Source organism: Toxotes jaculatrix, chromosome 4, assembly GCF_017976425.1.
Source record: "Toxotes jaculatrix isolate fToxJac2 chromosome 4, fToxJac2.pri, whole genome shotgun sequence".
NCBI classification, from domain to species: Eukaryota; Metazoa; Chordata; class Actinopteri; family Toxotidae; genus Toxotes; species Toxotes jaculatrix.
Genome location: NC_054397.1, coordinates 24,161,023 through 24,176,139, shown reverse-complemented (window position 1 = coordinate 24,176,139; position 15,117 = coordinate 24,161,023). Strand labels below are relative to the sequence as shown.

General features: G+C 43.2%; 1 protein-coding gene across 1 annotated transcript; it reads left to right on the top strand.

The window, feature by feature from the left end:
- Positions 1 to 1,592: 1,592 nt before the first annotated feature.
- Positions 1,593 to 14,908, top strand: naa15b (N-alpha-acetyltransferase 15, NatA auxiliary subunit b). The gene is made up of 20 exons (XM_041037023.1): positions 1,593 to 1,761; positions 6,352 to 6,436; positions 6,531 to 6,635; positions 7,537 to 7,694; positions 8,453 to 8,587; positions 9,749 to 9,902; positions 10,584 to 10,703; positions 10,824 to 10,919; positions 11,186 to 11,292; positions 11,415 to 11,487; positions 11,670 to 11,839; positions 11,940 to 12,092; positions 12,542 to 12,670; positions 12,792 to 13,005; positions 13,164 to 13,357; positions 13,446 to 13,554; positions 13,641 to 13,739; positions 13,903 to 14,046; positions 14,133 to 14,230; positions 14,411 to 14,908. Exons 1-20 carry the CDS (start codon positions 1,708 to 1,710, stop codon positions 14,606 to 14,608), a joined length of 2,595 nt encoding a protein of 864 aa, XP_040892957.1. The 5' UTR covers positions 1,593 to 1,707; the 3' UTR covers positions 14,609 to 14,908.
- The last annotated feature ends 209 nt before the right edge of the window (positions 14,909 to 15,117 follow it).

Sequence of the window (15,117 nt, the reverse complement as noted above, 5' to 3'; positions counted from 1 at the left end):
TAAAAGTGTTTATGGCTTATATTTTATTGTATCTTTATTATTTTTCCTCAGTGCTACTAAATTATATTTAATCCACTGATTAGAGACACTGACAGCAATAATGATGTTTTGGTATTTTGAGAGAGAAAAGATGCCACATTTTTGCCCAAGAAACCCTATACTGCAATCATAAAACCATCCTTTTCTATTTGTATTTTTATCATATGTGTATATATGTGTTAGAAGGGCTGTATTTCTCGATTACTCAGAGAAATAACTGTTTGAAGTGAGTAAGTTCTTACTCACAAACAGAAAAACTGTTACTGAATAGATATTCAAGCCAGGTTCAGTCTCTACAAATTGCTTTTCAAAACGACAATCAAGACACATGGTGTGTTTTATCCACATCATGTTTGTTATTAGGCTGTAACTGCTTTAATGCCCCCCTCCACTCCACAATATGTTTTGCCTATTATTATTCCTTGTTGTTACTTCAGTGTGCAGAATGACCATCATGATTCATCTGCTGATGGTGAAAACTTCTCTGTGCTCACTTCAAACCTCAGCGTGAGGTTTATTTGAGTCACTTCTCAAGGTCTTCGTGCACAGTCGTTAATACTAGAATTTTTTGTTGCTTTGTAGATTTCCAGAAGTCTTTTGATTGTGTAAATCATGAAGCTTCAAACCACTGAAATCTGCCATTGGTGGAAAATTTCTCTATAGAGTCTCAGTGGCACGTGTGCAAATTAATGACTAAAACAGGTTGTTTGAAATTCAGCAGTAAGCGTTGAGGTCAGACTGATGCAGAGTCTGTACAAGATTCTCTGAGTAAATGTTGTGCACTGCTGGTACACTTTTGGATTTGGATTGGTGATGTAGGATGGGAGTTGTGAACTTAGGCAAAAGGGTGACGTGCTGTGACTGTCATAGATTTATCAACTTGTCTGACAATAGACCTACTAAATAAATCATTTATTGGGTTTGCTCAAATAATTATACAAGTGTAACTGAACTTGCAGAGTTACTCTCTACATATGATTTATAACATACAGTATATTAAAAAATAAGTTGCCTTGTTGTGTTAGTTCATTTAAATATTTCCTATTTGAAAAATTGTACAAGAAAAACCATAAGAAGATATATTAAGCAAACCGAGCCAGAGGACATAACTGTGTTATTAAACACACTTGCCATCCCAAGAAATATGTCACCCTAAAACTGAGCAGAACTAAAAGTCTATTTGTACTCATTTAAGATGTGGCATTCTGCCTTTGGCTGTAGAAACTGGACACTTCGAGGACAAAGAGGCTCCTGAGTGATTTGGAAGAGGTTAAGGGTGCCTGCAGGCAAGGCAGCTGCAAGTGTATGACAGAAACAAATTAATTAATTTCTAAATATTTTAAGTAATTAAGAGAATGAGACGCAAATTATTATTACAAGTAATGTATTTTTTTTAATGTATCTTGTAACATGTATGGACGGGGGTCTGTAACTTTCGCACAATCTTCCCAGCTCGGTCCTGTATAAATCTGCCGCCGCCATTTTGAATAGAACTGGAGTTTCCTTGCCCACGTGAGGAGGAAGTGAGTGCGGAGAGAAAACGGAGCAATCGAGCGGAGCGGCTGAAACAGGCGAGCCAGGGCCATCACTCAGCTCTACTCGTCTGGACTATCCGGGCTAACTTTAGCTACATGTGCTGAGGTCGAGGGGGAAACTGCAACCGCAATAATGCCGACAGTTACTTTACCGCCGAAAGAGAACGCTCTGTTCAAGAGGATTCTGGTGAGTCGGTCGTTAGAGAGCTGCTTAACCACAGCTGCCGTTAATATACACACAAGTGACGGGTTGAAAGGTCCGTCGGCGGCTCGCCGAGTGTCAGTGTAGCTCTCCGGTGTTAGCGTTAGCCCTAGGTGGTTAGCAAAATAGCATCATTGAATGGGTCAGCTAGCCCGGCCCTGATGTGCGCTGTCACTGTCACATTAAGATAAAATGGTTGTCCGTGACTTTTGTGATTCTGCCGGACATTTTCATGGCGATTAAAACACGACACTGCTGTAAATACGCCGGTGCTGATTTAAATAGCCGGACTGTGCTAGTTAGTTGAGACGGGCCTCGCCGCTTGTCAAGCACAACAACCAATACCTCAGCGTTAACGCTAGGTCCCACGATGGCTAACCTAGCCAGTGCAACAGTCGTGTATGGTGTCAAGTCAGCTTCTCGCGCTGCTTTTATAAATGTTGAGGCATTTGTTCTGTTGTTAGCTGAATGCAAAGCATGGGTCTCTGACGATTTTTATCTGCACGTTTGTTTTGTACCAGACTTGGGCCATGTTAACCTGCTATCCGAGCTCAACTGGTCATTTGACGTTAGCTAATCGGCTAACGCTAGCCAACTAGATGTCTGAGGTTGGCAGACTGTAGGTAATTGTCAGTCTTAATCTGAGAGTGTGGGACCTCGGCCTGCACACATTGCCATCACCGGTCTGGGTTAGAAAAGGTCAAACCGGTAGAGCATGTGAGAACGAGGGGAAATTAGGGAAGGACCGGTGTGACTGTGTCAGCAAATCTGTATCTGCTTCAGGCCTGCTTTGCTCTGGCAGCTAGCAACCCACCCACCATACATCCATCCCTCTCTTCCATGTTTGAGTCCTTTTGTCGCCTCGCTGTTTGTTTGCTATCTGCACACAATTTTTTGTAGGTCAGAGGAAAGGTTGAACAGGCGTGGATTAAGTGTAATTCTAATTTTCGTGGTGTATGAACCCACGAAACCCAGCGTAGTTTTAACTGCATGTTACACAGGTCTCCCCACTGTGCTGCCATGCTTTTATGGTTGTCGATGTGTGTTGTTAAACATCCCTGCATGGACTTTCAGCTACATACTTTCCAGGAACTGTGTGGATTATGTGGGCAACGAGCAGCTGATTATCATTAACATGTTCAGATTGTTTTGAATGTTGTTTTGAGAGGCAGGGGCTCTGCAGGGGGTTAGTGGGTATTTATTAGCGCACTGGCAGAGGAGTGGCATTCAGTTTCTCTACCTCTGGCAGGGTAAACAGACCTGTGACGTGCACCTGATCTTGAAAAGTTAGAGCCTGTGTTTGCTGCATACCTCAGAGCTGGTGTTGATTTTCCTTGAGCTGTTGTTGAGACTCTAAGAAACAGCTCAAGGAACTGTTTTTCAGATCTCACAGTCAAGAATCATAGAATTTACCAATAAAAACGTACATTATAGTAAATGAGAAAGTTTGTGAATAATAGTTAATGTAGTGAGTAATAGTTGAGATTAAGATCTTTTGTGTCAGGCAGGAAATATCTAACAGTATAATTTTCATACTTACTGTACTTAATACCAAATAGTTTTCATGTAAGTGTTCCACTGCTTTGTTTTGTATGGTATTACAGGTTCAGCAATCTCAGGTTCAGCATGAGCACCTTTGTGATTTGGGGGAATTTATAGTGTGTTGCAGGTATTTATCAGAGTTTAATGCTGCGAACTGTTTCACATCCTTTTAAACACTTATATTTTGAAAAAGCGAGATAAACTTCAGGTCTTGTTTCCAGTTAAGAAGAAGTCTTAAATAATTCCATGTGGTGGAGACTGGTCTTGTGTGAATGAGCAAATCTAGAATAAAAATTCTGCCATAAACCTTTCTGCAGTGGGAATGTGATATGGGGCTGGAAACGGTTTTCTCCCTGGCTGTAGTTCGGAGTCGACCACACCCCCCTTTATTTTTGCTTTCCCAAACTGGGTGCCCAAATGCATTCTTAGAAGCTGGCAGCTTTCCAGCTTCTGCATGGCAGTGGACTTGGACAAGTTTCCATTTTGTTCTTGTAGGAAAAGGGGAGACACTTGTCCTTGCTGTTAACCTAACCTAAGGTTGGACCTTGCACCGTCAATGTCATTAAAAAACATCTCTGACATTCACTTCACAGTCATGTAGAGAAAACTATTTTCTTAACTTTTCAGAACTGTAAAGTCCTGACTCAGAGGAGTGTATGTGGCTGTGTGTAGTGTCTTGGCGTGTAATAGGCCTGGATAGAGGTAATTCTTACTGATACTTCACTGATACCTGTAGCAACACGCCCCCACCAAAGGAAGGAGGCTCTTCTGTTTTTTGCTCAGTGCTTAACATGCTGTGGAACAGGATTATCAAAGTGGAACTGAGTCTAACTATTGAAGTGGTTTGTCCAGGACTGGGTAGGGTTATGGTTTCTGATAGCTTAAGTACTTCTGACAAGGTGCTACACAATAAAAGTCCAAAAAGCTTGAATGTCTCAACTTAGCTGAAACCCAACCACAGCAGTCTTCCTTCTCACTAACTCCCTTCCAACACGTCGTGAACTTGGCAGCAGTGCTTTGGAGCAAGCTTTGAAATGTTTGCCCCTACGGCTCCTTGCAGTGAGCCCTGCAGCTCCGAGCCACCGCTCTGACACACTCTCTCTGTAAGTCTGGGGGCTGAGTTATTTTGGGTGAGGTAGAGAACATGCTGGATAAGCACAGCTGGTGGTGTTAATGTTGCTAAATTTACATTAAATGCACAGCGTATGTGTAGTAGCATTAGTATTCTTGCATAATGCATGTGTATTTCTTTGTGGTAGACATTGCTGACATCGCATTGTCTATTGTTGCCTGTGTCAGACTGCGTTCAAAGTAAAGCGTGTTACAGTGACGGCTACTGTTGTCTGAACAAATGTCTGAAATGTACTTCTTTGCCAAGATACTTTAAATATACATCTTTTTTCTACATAAACATAATAATCTTTTTAAACAAAAAAAGCAGCATAACTGAAATAACTAGACATTTTTGTAAGGGTTTTAAAACATGGGGAATGGTAATTATAGGTTATGTAACAGAGTCTTTCGAATGTTATCAACTTACACAGTTCTTGATCAGTAGTTTGACTGCTAATGCTATATTAGACATATTTTACTGGTGTATGCTGCTTGATTTTAATAGGCTGGCAGGGGAGGCCTTATGCATTCTTGGCATTATTAATGTTAATGACCCAGAAGCCACAGATCAGTCACTCTAAACATTGTGCAACTCACTGGCACATATTAAATACCATCTTTTCTCTGTAGGATCTCCAGTGAAGGAAAAGCATAGCTTGCAGTGTAGTTGGTTGGTTTTTTATTTCCATTGAGGGACAAGGATTCATTGTTCAAGACTCAATGCAAAGCAGAGACCTGGTGCATACATGTCAGTGTGATGACTATAGAATAAATCAGGGTAATGATGCACTGAGCTTTGTTATAGTTCCTTCTGGTGTTGATCTAGTTTTCCTGCATGTGGAGAGAAATTTCTGTCAACAAATCAGATGCTGGCAACAAGGTTGTGATGTGAATATTGTGGCTGTGTGTGTGTCCATTAGCCTCTTTCATCACTGAGCACTAAGATGGTCTTTTCACTAATATACAGCTGATTTTCACCAGCATGCCCAATTTTGTTTCATATTGTCCTTATATGTACAGTTCAGTTGGAGTGTCGTATGCAAATAAAGCTACTGGCAGGACATAGGACATGCTTCTTCTGTCCTCTAGCCCCATATCTCAGCTAATGGTGTAATCCTTCACTTAGCTCATCAGTGAATTACTTGTAATTTCATAACCGACCTTGGCACCCATATGTGAAGTTGGCGTCATCTTTTTTTTTTTTTTTCCACCATGAGTGAAGTCAGTGGTGGGACAACGAAATGCCATCTGCCAGCTTAACTCTCTCTCTCTCTCTCTCTCTCTCACACACACGCACACGCACACACACACACGCAGTATCTCCCCTGACAGTCATCAGCTTAGATAGAGAGGTGGTGTTCAGTTTGTGCAACTGCATACCTAAATCTAACTTGAGGGCTAAATGCTGGTAATCTTTTTAAGGAGGTTTTACGCTTTTTGTGTCTTCATCAAAATGAATGTTTCATCATTGAGCTCAGCTATGTGCAAAAGTCTATTAAATGTGTATATTGTTAGTTCCTTTTGGGGTCATCATTGAAGTACATTGATCATTTTCTGCTGTTGTAACATCAAAGCTGAATTTGGTAACTGAGTGCTGAGTCACTAGAACGTTGTTTCTCATTGTTTTTACATATAATTTCATTTCCATACACAACGTATAGTTTGTAGAAGGTGTTGGTTGTAGTTGACATACTGCTTTCAGGCACTGCCCTGCATTTCTCCAGCGTGGATCACAGAAAAGTGGAATAAAGACACAAATGTCATTTTCATCATTTTTGTTCACATCATGTGGAAGAATCAAGTGGATTCTTAGAAACGGAGTTTGTCGTTATGAGTCAGAACGGGGCTGTGAGTGTTACACTTCTTTTTCACTCTTTTTCTCTTGGCCTAATGCGATTTGTTTCTCCTTCCTTTTCACAGCGATGTTACGAACACAAACAGTACAGAAACGGGCTCAAGTTCTGCAAACAAATCCTGTCCAACCCCAAGTTTGCAGAGCATGGAGGTAAGCAGCAGCAGACGTGTACATGTATGGACTGTATATCCTTTTTCTTTGAATGTATCCCTCACTGTCTCCTGTGCTCCTGTCTCCCTTTCAGAGACCCTGGCGATGAAGGGCTTGACCCTGAACTGCCTGGGGAAGAAGGAGGAGGCCTACGAGCTGGTGAGAAGAGGCCTGCGCAACGACCTCAGGAGCCACGTCTGTATCCTCACATGGTTATATCAGAGACACATAAACTGGGTGTTGGTGAAGGAGATATGCTCTGAGTTAAGTCGTGTGTGTGTGTGATGCCACAGGACCTTGAGATGCCACACATTGTGTAAAGGAGCTCTTGTCTCTGTGGAGCACAGTCAGCAAATCCTCTCTCTGTTGCTCTCTTTCTGCCTCTCTGTCTCTCTGACTCCCAGGCCAGAGAGAAATCTGTGCACATTTCCAGCAGATAAGCGCTATCTCAGCCTAAGCCCTGTCTAAAGTCAACATATCTCTGAGCAGGCGCACGGTTATCCTTTCAGCCTCACCACTCATTTGTTATCTTGAGTCTTTGGCAAACAAGCTGTCTTGTTTATGTAGTGTGTATTTTGAGGAATGAACGCTGTTATATGAAGTGCATTGTTTTAAAGAGGACAGGCTTGAAAATGAATCACTTTAAATCATTGTAGGTTATTCAGGTTTTTTTTTTTTTTAATCCAGTTATCAGAACTGGGATAACCTCACCCAGCCCTCAATTTTCTGCGATGTTGGATAAACAGAATCTAAGTTAGCAGTGGCAGGTGCCTTCAACTTGTGTGTACACACTCATTCATACTGTAGCAGTGTAGTTTAGCAGTTTATTTTACTTTTTAAAATTAAAAATTTGAGAGAATTTGGAGTCGGTAGCAGGTCCATTGAAGAACAACCATCATTGTTGGTCCCACAAGGAAATTAAATTCAGTATTAACTTCTACGTGTTCAGTGCACAACAAAAACTTTTACAATGTTGACACAACTTTAGTGAAACCAAATCACACCCCCTACATTACTTCCCCTTTTAAGATCAGTTTGATAACTTCAGATTGTATGGAGCAACTATGTGTGTATGTTCCTTAACCTCCCGTGCGTCCCAGGCTGGCACGTTTACGGCCTACTGCAGCGCTCGGATAAGAAGTATGACGAGGCCATCAAGTGTTACCGCAACGCTCTGAAGTGGGACAAGGACAACCTGCAGATCCTCCGAGACCTGTCCCTGCTTCAGATCCAGATGAGAGACCTGGAGGGCTACAGGGTGAGGACCGACAGGGGGTCTCAGGGTGGACGGGCTGTATCTGGTTGGATAATAATTCTGCGGTATGCTTTGGATCGCCACAATGAAAGAAAAAAAAAATACAAGAACATCTCTGGAGCCCAAAACCCTGCAGTGAAATGAAGGTTTTAGAAAGATAGCAACTTTTCTTTTTAATACCAGAACAAAAATGGATTGAAACTGTCTGTGGGTAAAGAGCTTTCGTGAATACATGCGCTCTCATCCATCGCTCTGCCTGGTCCAGGGTGCAGTATGACAATGATTTGGAGAGGATGCGGGGTATCAGCAGGCAGATATCAGGTTGCAGTCAGTCTTCACAATGTAGAGCAGCTCTCGTGGGACACAGCCTGGGATTTAGATGCTTATTTAGTGCGAGGTACAAAATGGCAAGATGAAAGTCTGGTTGAAAGGATTAAAAATATGGATGGGAGAGGGAAAAGCGAGGGGCTCTGAGTCAGAGTGTATGAGATGAGTTGTTTTTTTTTTTTTTTAAGTTCTCTCTGAGCCAGCTAGCAACATCCTGGTGTCAATACAATGAATCAGCAAAATTGCTCTTCTCTCCCTTGTTCTGCCAACCGTTGCCTCACTTTTTCCCTGTTATGTCCCCAGCTACACATCTCATTTTTAATCCTTTAGGCTGCATATGGCAGAGTCGTAACACAGGACATCTGTTGAATCTTTTTTCACCGTGTTGATTCTGACTTTCTGCATGGCTAAATAAACCTTTTCTTTTCCTATAGGAGACACGGTACCAGCTGCTACAGCTGCGTCCAGCCCAGCGGGCTTCCTGGATTGGCTACGCCATTGCTTATCACCTCCTGGAAGACTATGAGATGGCTGCAAAGATCATTGAAGAGTTCAGGAAAACACAACAGGTTAGACCCAGTTAAGGCTTAGCACATCCTTCATAAAATAGTTTTAGGTATCTGACTTATTGATAGATGAATCAGAGTTACAGCTCGTGCTTTGTGGCCACTCGTTCTTTCTCTTAACAGAGTCTTAAGTATGGGTGTTGTTTCTTTCGCCCGTGCATCGGTCACAGTTACAATAGAGCTTTCTCTCTCTGTGTGTTCCTGATAAGACCAGTCTGCTTCCTGCCTTTGTGCTATCTATGTAATTCAACAAGCTGGTGTGAAAGGGCACATGCACATATACCCAAAGAATGATGCTGAGTTTCCTGAACAGCAAAGATATAGGAGTCCACTCAGCAGCTCCGGTAATTTCTCACTGCTGCTTGTGTTATACATAATGTTAATGGCACTGACGCTACTTTCAGACACACACAACTTTATGTTAATCTAATGACAGCTTAACATGTCGGTGCTCGATAAGCACCCTGGTCACTTTTATGGAAAAGTCACAGCAGCGGTCTGACAAGGTCGTACGTAATAACATTTCCATAACACTTTAAACACAGCACAAGTCTGGCAGCAGCAGCCCGACATGTAGAGGGAGAGAATAAATGCACATCTTGTCACTGAAATAAAATTATCACCTCAATATTCATCTCTAATGAAAAACAACCCTCACACATCCGCAGTAATAATCTGACCAACAGTCTCTCCCCATATCGTCAGTGTTCATTCATATTAGCTGTGTTGGTGAATTATTTAATACTGAACAAATCGCTTTACATACAGCATGAGAGCTTCATTCTGTAGGATGTTGTAAAACAAGCAGCGCTAATAGCGTTAAACAGTGAAACTGCTGTGGAAAATGTATTTGTGGATTCACTGTGAGAAGCAGGGGCGAGGGTCCCTCATGCTCACAGCGGTCATTAAGCCTTCAACGGCAAAATAAAAGAATAAAATAGGGCAGTATTTTTCTTCCATCATAACATTTTAAACTTAGTGCTTAGTCCTCTGTGTCTCTGTCTCACTCTCTCACTTCTGAAGGGACATTACAGTTAAAGTCACCTGTGTCAGTATGATGTATATTCATTACTTTACCAGATAAATGAAGCCAGCAATGTTACATAATTATTCCACGTCTGTAAAGGGCTCAACATTCCTCCCTCCCTTGTGTTGTCTGTCCAGACGTCCCCAGACAAAGTGGACTACGAGTACAGCGAGCTGCTGCTGTACCAGAACCAGGTGCTGAGGGAAGCAGGCCTGTACAAGGAGGCCCTCGAGCACCTGTCCAACTATGAGAAGCAGATCTGTGACAAACTGGCAGTAGAGGAGACACGAGGTGGGTCACTGTGCTTCACACACACAGACACACACAGACACACACACACACACACTTAATGTCACACTGAAGCCAGAGTCTGTTAAACTCCTTATTATGTACTAAAGTAACTACAGTTTCTCCTGCTCTTTGTGATCACAACAACCCTTGAAGATGATTAAGTGCAAGTTGAAGACTTAGCTTTAGCTTTTTGTACACGATGTGAGATATCTTTACCCCTTACTTCATTTTTAAACCATCAACCACAAACCTCATGTACATATCTGCAAATATTAAGATGTCTTATTTTTTTCTGTTTTTATACTATTTGTATATATTGTTCTGTTTGATACTGGAGTTATTGCAATATTTTTACTTGATTTTCGTTATACTATACTTTTATTTTGTTTTCACTTCACTTATTCTAGAATTTTTTTCTCTTACTACGCACTCTATGTGCAATTTTCCTCTTTTCTTCATTTTCAACTGGGAGTTGTGAGTAACAGTAAGAATTTCCCTACGGGGATTAATAAAGTTATTCTCATTCTGATTCTGCTCTCCAGTTGCTCTGCACAAGCTGCATTGTACCTAGAGAATGCTGTTGCTCAATTTTAGGTTTGTCGGTTGAATCTTAATGGTTTCTAACAGGTTATATATTGAAGTGTTCTCTGACAGTAGATCTCTTTCCTCATGTTTCTGTAGGAGAGTTGCTGTTGAAGTTGGAGCGTCTGGAAGAAGCAACAGAAGTCTACCGTCGTCTGCAGGAGAGGAACCCAGAGAACTGGTCCTATTACCACGGTTTGGAGAAGGCGCTAAAACCAAGTATGGCATCCCGCTCTTTCAAGCATCATCTTCTCATCACTGACCATTGAAATATCCACTTTGATTACACAAGCCACGCCTGTCAGCACTGTGCTGAACTGAATTTTCATGCTTTTTCAGGCAGTGTTGAGGAGAGACACAAGATCTATGAGGAAGCCTGGGAGAAATTTCCCAAAGGACTGGTTCCCCGTCGGCTGCCCCTCAACTTCCTCTCTGGTGTGACCAATGATACGTCTGCTCTCAGCTTAGCTTCAGTTAAAATTTCACTCCATGTGGTCAGAATATATGACCAAACAGTTAGCTGTATAAGTCTTTGTTTGGGTTTCCAGCTGTGTTCATAATATTTTGGCTCTCACTTGTTTTGGTTTATGTTTTTATTCCTCCTGTCTTTTTTTTTTTAAATCATCTATTGAACACACATGAAGCCATTTAATTGTGCAGAAGGTTTATGATCCTCTCCATCTCACCTTGTTTGTCTGCAGGTGAGAAGTTTAGAGAGTGTCTGGACAGGTATCTGAGGATGAACTTCAGCAAAGGCTGTCCGCCCGTCTTCACCACGCTCAAATCGCTGTACAACGACAAAGAAAAGGTGACAGCACCGCTGATCTAAAGCACAGGGACACTTTGTCCTCACTTCACTTGAAACTAGCTTACAGATGCATACTTCCTGCTGCAGGTGAGGTGATGCACTCTGTCTTTTTCTCTTGGCAGGTGGCAATAATAGAGGAGTTGGTGGTCGGCTATGAAACCTCCTTAAAAAGCTGTAGAATGTTCAGCCAAAACGGTGAGGAGAAGATAAATCTAAATCTCAATGATGAACCAATAATACTGAGTTACTGTGCACATGTAGTGTAACATTCATCTTTTAAAGTCCTGAACCAGTGTTATTACTAGTTAAACTGTTGCAGTCTGTGTGTTTACAAACCTGAAGTCATAAAGTCATAGAATCTGCTCGCTCTGTCACAGATGATGGAAAAGAGGAGCCACCGACCACGTTGCTCTGGGTGCAGTACTTCCTGGCACAGCACTACGACATGATTGGCCAGCAGACTCTGGCTTTAGAGTACATCAACGCAGCCATTGAGAGCACGCCTACGCTCATTGAACTCTTCCTTATCAAAGCCAAGATTTACAAGGTAACATACTCGGCACTGTTGTTCACCGTTGAACTGAGGAGCGCCGTCGGCTGCTGTCTTGTGCCGTAACTGTTGCATTGACCTTTTTTCCTCCCACCAGCACGCTGGGAACATCAGAGAGGCTGCTCAGTGGATGGATGAGGCCCAGGCTCTGGACACCGCTGACAGATTCATCAACTCCAAGTGTGCCAAGTACATGCTGAAGGCTGGCATGGTCAAAGAGGCTGAGGAAATGTGCTCCAAGTTCACACGGGTGAGAAAACACATGCACAAGCTTCTGAAAACAAGAGGCATGGACGTTGTTTCCTGCTCAGTCCACTCATATAGGACTAGTACAACCTAATGTCAAGAAGAGCCAGGTAAAATAAAACAGTGTTCAGGTCCATATACAAATCACATAAGTAACATAAATAGTGTATCTGTTTACTGCGTTGGTGTTTAGTAGAGTCAGACCTGGAGGCTGTGATGACTAAGCTGAAACACAAAACCAAGTGAACAATAATAAAATGTTGTATAGTAAAAGCTGTTTTAGGCTTAACACATATCCTACGTAAGACGTAAATGTCCCCAAAACACAATGTCCTCCAGCTCAAAGTACTTCACAAAAAGTGTTTTCCAGGTGACGTAATTGACCTTGTCTTTGTTTTGTAATTTACTTTGCTCATTGATGAGTCTTGTTTTGTTTGCGCTGTCTCTGTTTAGGAGGGAGCGTCAGCGGTGGAGAATCTGAATGAGATGCAGTGCATGTGGTTCCAGACGGAGTGTGCTCTCGCCTACAAGGCAATGAACAAATTTGGGGAGGCCCTGAAGAAGTGCCACGAGATCGAAAGGGTGAGTTACATGCCATGTTGGAACAAGACTCCTGAACCCCTCACATAAAGTCTTTTCTTGTTTTATGTGTTTTATCACATCCTTTACTTTTCCCCAACTCTTCTCCCTCCCCTCTCGCCAGCATTTTGTGGAGATCACAGACGACCAGTTTGATTTCCACACCTACTGCATGAGGAAGATGACGCTACGCTCCTACGTGGACCTGCTGAAGCTGGAGGACGTGCTCCGGATGCACCCCTTCTACTACAAGGCTGCCGTCACCGCCATCCAGATCTACCTGAGCCTCCATGACAATCCCCTGACTGACGACAGCAAGGAGCTGCAGGCCGACACTGGTGAGTGGGCAGGGAGTCACATGTGACATGTGTCTTTGTGCCAATAAACTGTCCAGTCATTTTCCAGAGTGTTCTAAAAGCTCTGCTGGAGTAAAAGAAAAGGAGGAGATTAAAAGATTAATCCATCATTAACACCACTCGTCACTGCTTTTCTCTAGCGAACCTCTCGGACAAAGAGCTGAAGAAGCTTAGGAACAAGCAGCGGAGAGCCCAGAAGAAGGCCCAGCTGGAGGAGGAGAAGAAGAATGCTGAGAAGGAGAAGCAGCTAAAGAACCAGAAGAAGAAGAAGGAGGATGATGACGAGGAGATCGGAGGGCCCAAAGAGGAGCTTGTTCCTGATAAACTGGTCAAGGTTCGTATTTGAAAGCTCGAGAGCTGAATCTGTTGAGGTCCTGTTGAAAGTTTCTTTATTTAAGTTATTTTCCTCGTGACTGTTACAGGTAGAAAATCCACTGGAGGAAGCCGTCAAGTTCCTGATGCCTCTCAAACACCTGGTCAAAGACAAGATTGACACACACCTACTGGCCTTTGAGATCTACTTCAGGAAAGGTTTGCATGCGCACACTCACTTTAACGCTACTTCACTGACTTTGTTGATAATTGGTCCCTAATATGTTCACTTTGTGTTCTTTCAGAAAAATACCTGTTGATGCTCCAATCAGTGAAGAGAGCGTTGGCCATTGACCCAGACCACCCATGGCTACACCAGTGTTTAGTACGCTTCTTTAAAGGAGGTAAGGCAGGGGCTGATGGTTAATACCACAATGCCACAGATGTTGAGTGTGCAACATATGTAGTAAATCTTTTTCACTTTCTACCACCTCCTCGTTGTCTTTGTTTCCCACACTCCTCCCATCATTCTTTTCATCTCTGCCTCACTCTCCTCCCTTCTTTCAGTCTCGGAGAGCAAGGAGCTGCCGGAGGTGGTCAGGACGGTGCTGAAGCAGGAGATCACCCGGCTGTTTGGAGACAGCAATGCTAAGAGCTTCAACCAGGCCTACCTCACCAAGCACTCCAACTCCATACCACACCGACTGGCTGGTAGGCCTCGCTTCGTCTCACACGCACGCACACACACACAAACACTTTAGCTCATACTCACAGGCAGTCTTCTCTCCCTCCTGCAGCTGCTAAGATGATGGTGTATCTGGACTCATCGACAGAGACGAAGGCAGCAGAGCTGGCCACTGCACTAGATGAGTCACTCAGCAACAGAACCATACAGGTGTGTGTTCTTGGATTTGTGCAATGTGACAACTTCTCTTCTCTGAGAGTGAGATGAGAAGATTGATGCCACCCTCATATCTGTGTGTTAGGTATGTAGCTGGAGCGAGCACACTGTAATGGGCGCATTATAGTTTGATTTGTGTTTTTGTATTTCTGTCCTTTTCCTCCCCCCTTTCAGATCTGCACAGAGGTCCTGGAGTGTCTTCGTAGCGGCGTCCTGGGCGACTGTAAAGACCGCGTGGAGGCGTACCGTGCCGAGTGTCACAAGCTTTACCCCTACACGTTAGCTTTCATGCCCCCCGGATACGAGGAGAACACCAAGATCGCCAACGGAGACGTTTCCACGGAAACGGAAGAGCTAGCCAATGAGATGTGAGCGCAACAGAACAACAGCGGATGAGAAAAGGAATTGGGCCAAGCACGGAGCCTTGTGGTACGCCTGGCAGCCATTTTGTAGAGCCAGACACGGGAAGCGAAAAATGGGTGTTTCGTTCTTTGGCTCATCTTAATCGGGTCTGACCTGGCATGGCTTGGCTCTCTCCCACATGGTGAAAATCAGGACTGTGTGTGTGTGTGTGTGTGTGTGTGTGTGTGTGTGTGTGTGTGTGTGTGTGTGTGTGTGTGTGTGTGTGTGTGTGTGTGTGTGTGTGTGTGTGTGTGTGTGTGTGTGTGTGTTGAGGGCATGTGTGTTTGCGTGTGTGAGTGCATGTGTGTGGTTATGTATATTTGTGGGGAAGGGGGGGAGGGGAAGAGGGAGATAACAGAACGGCCATTTTACTTTTTTAATCGAGCTGACAACCATGCTGAATATGAAAATAAACAACAGTTAATGGCAAACTGTCGGGAAAAACTGTGACACGGACTCTCGGTTTCCTCAGATGATCA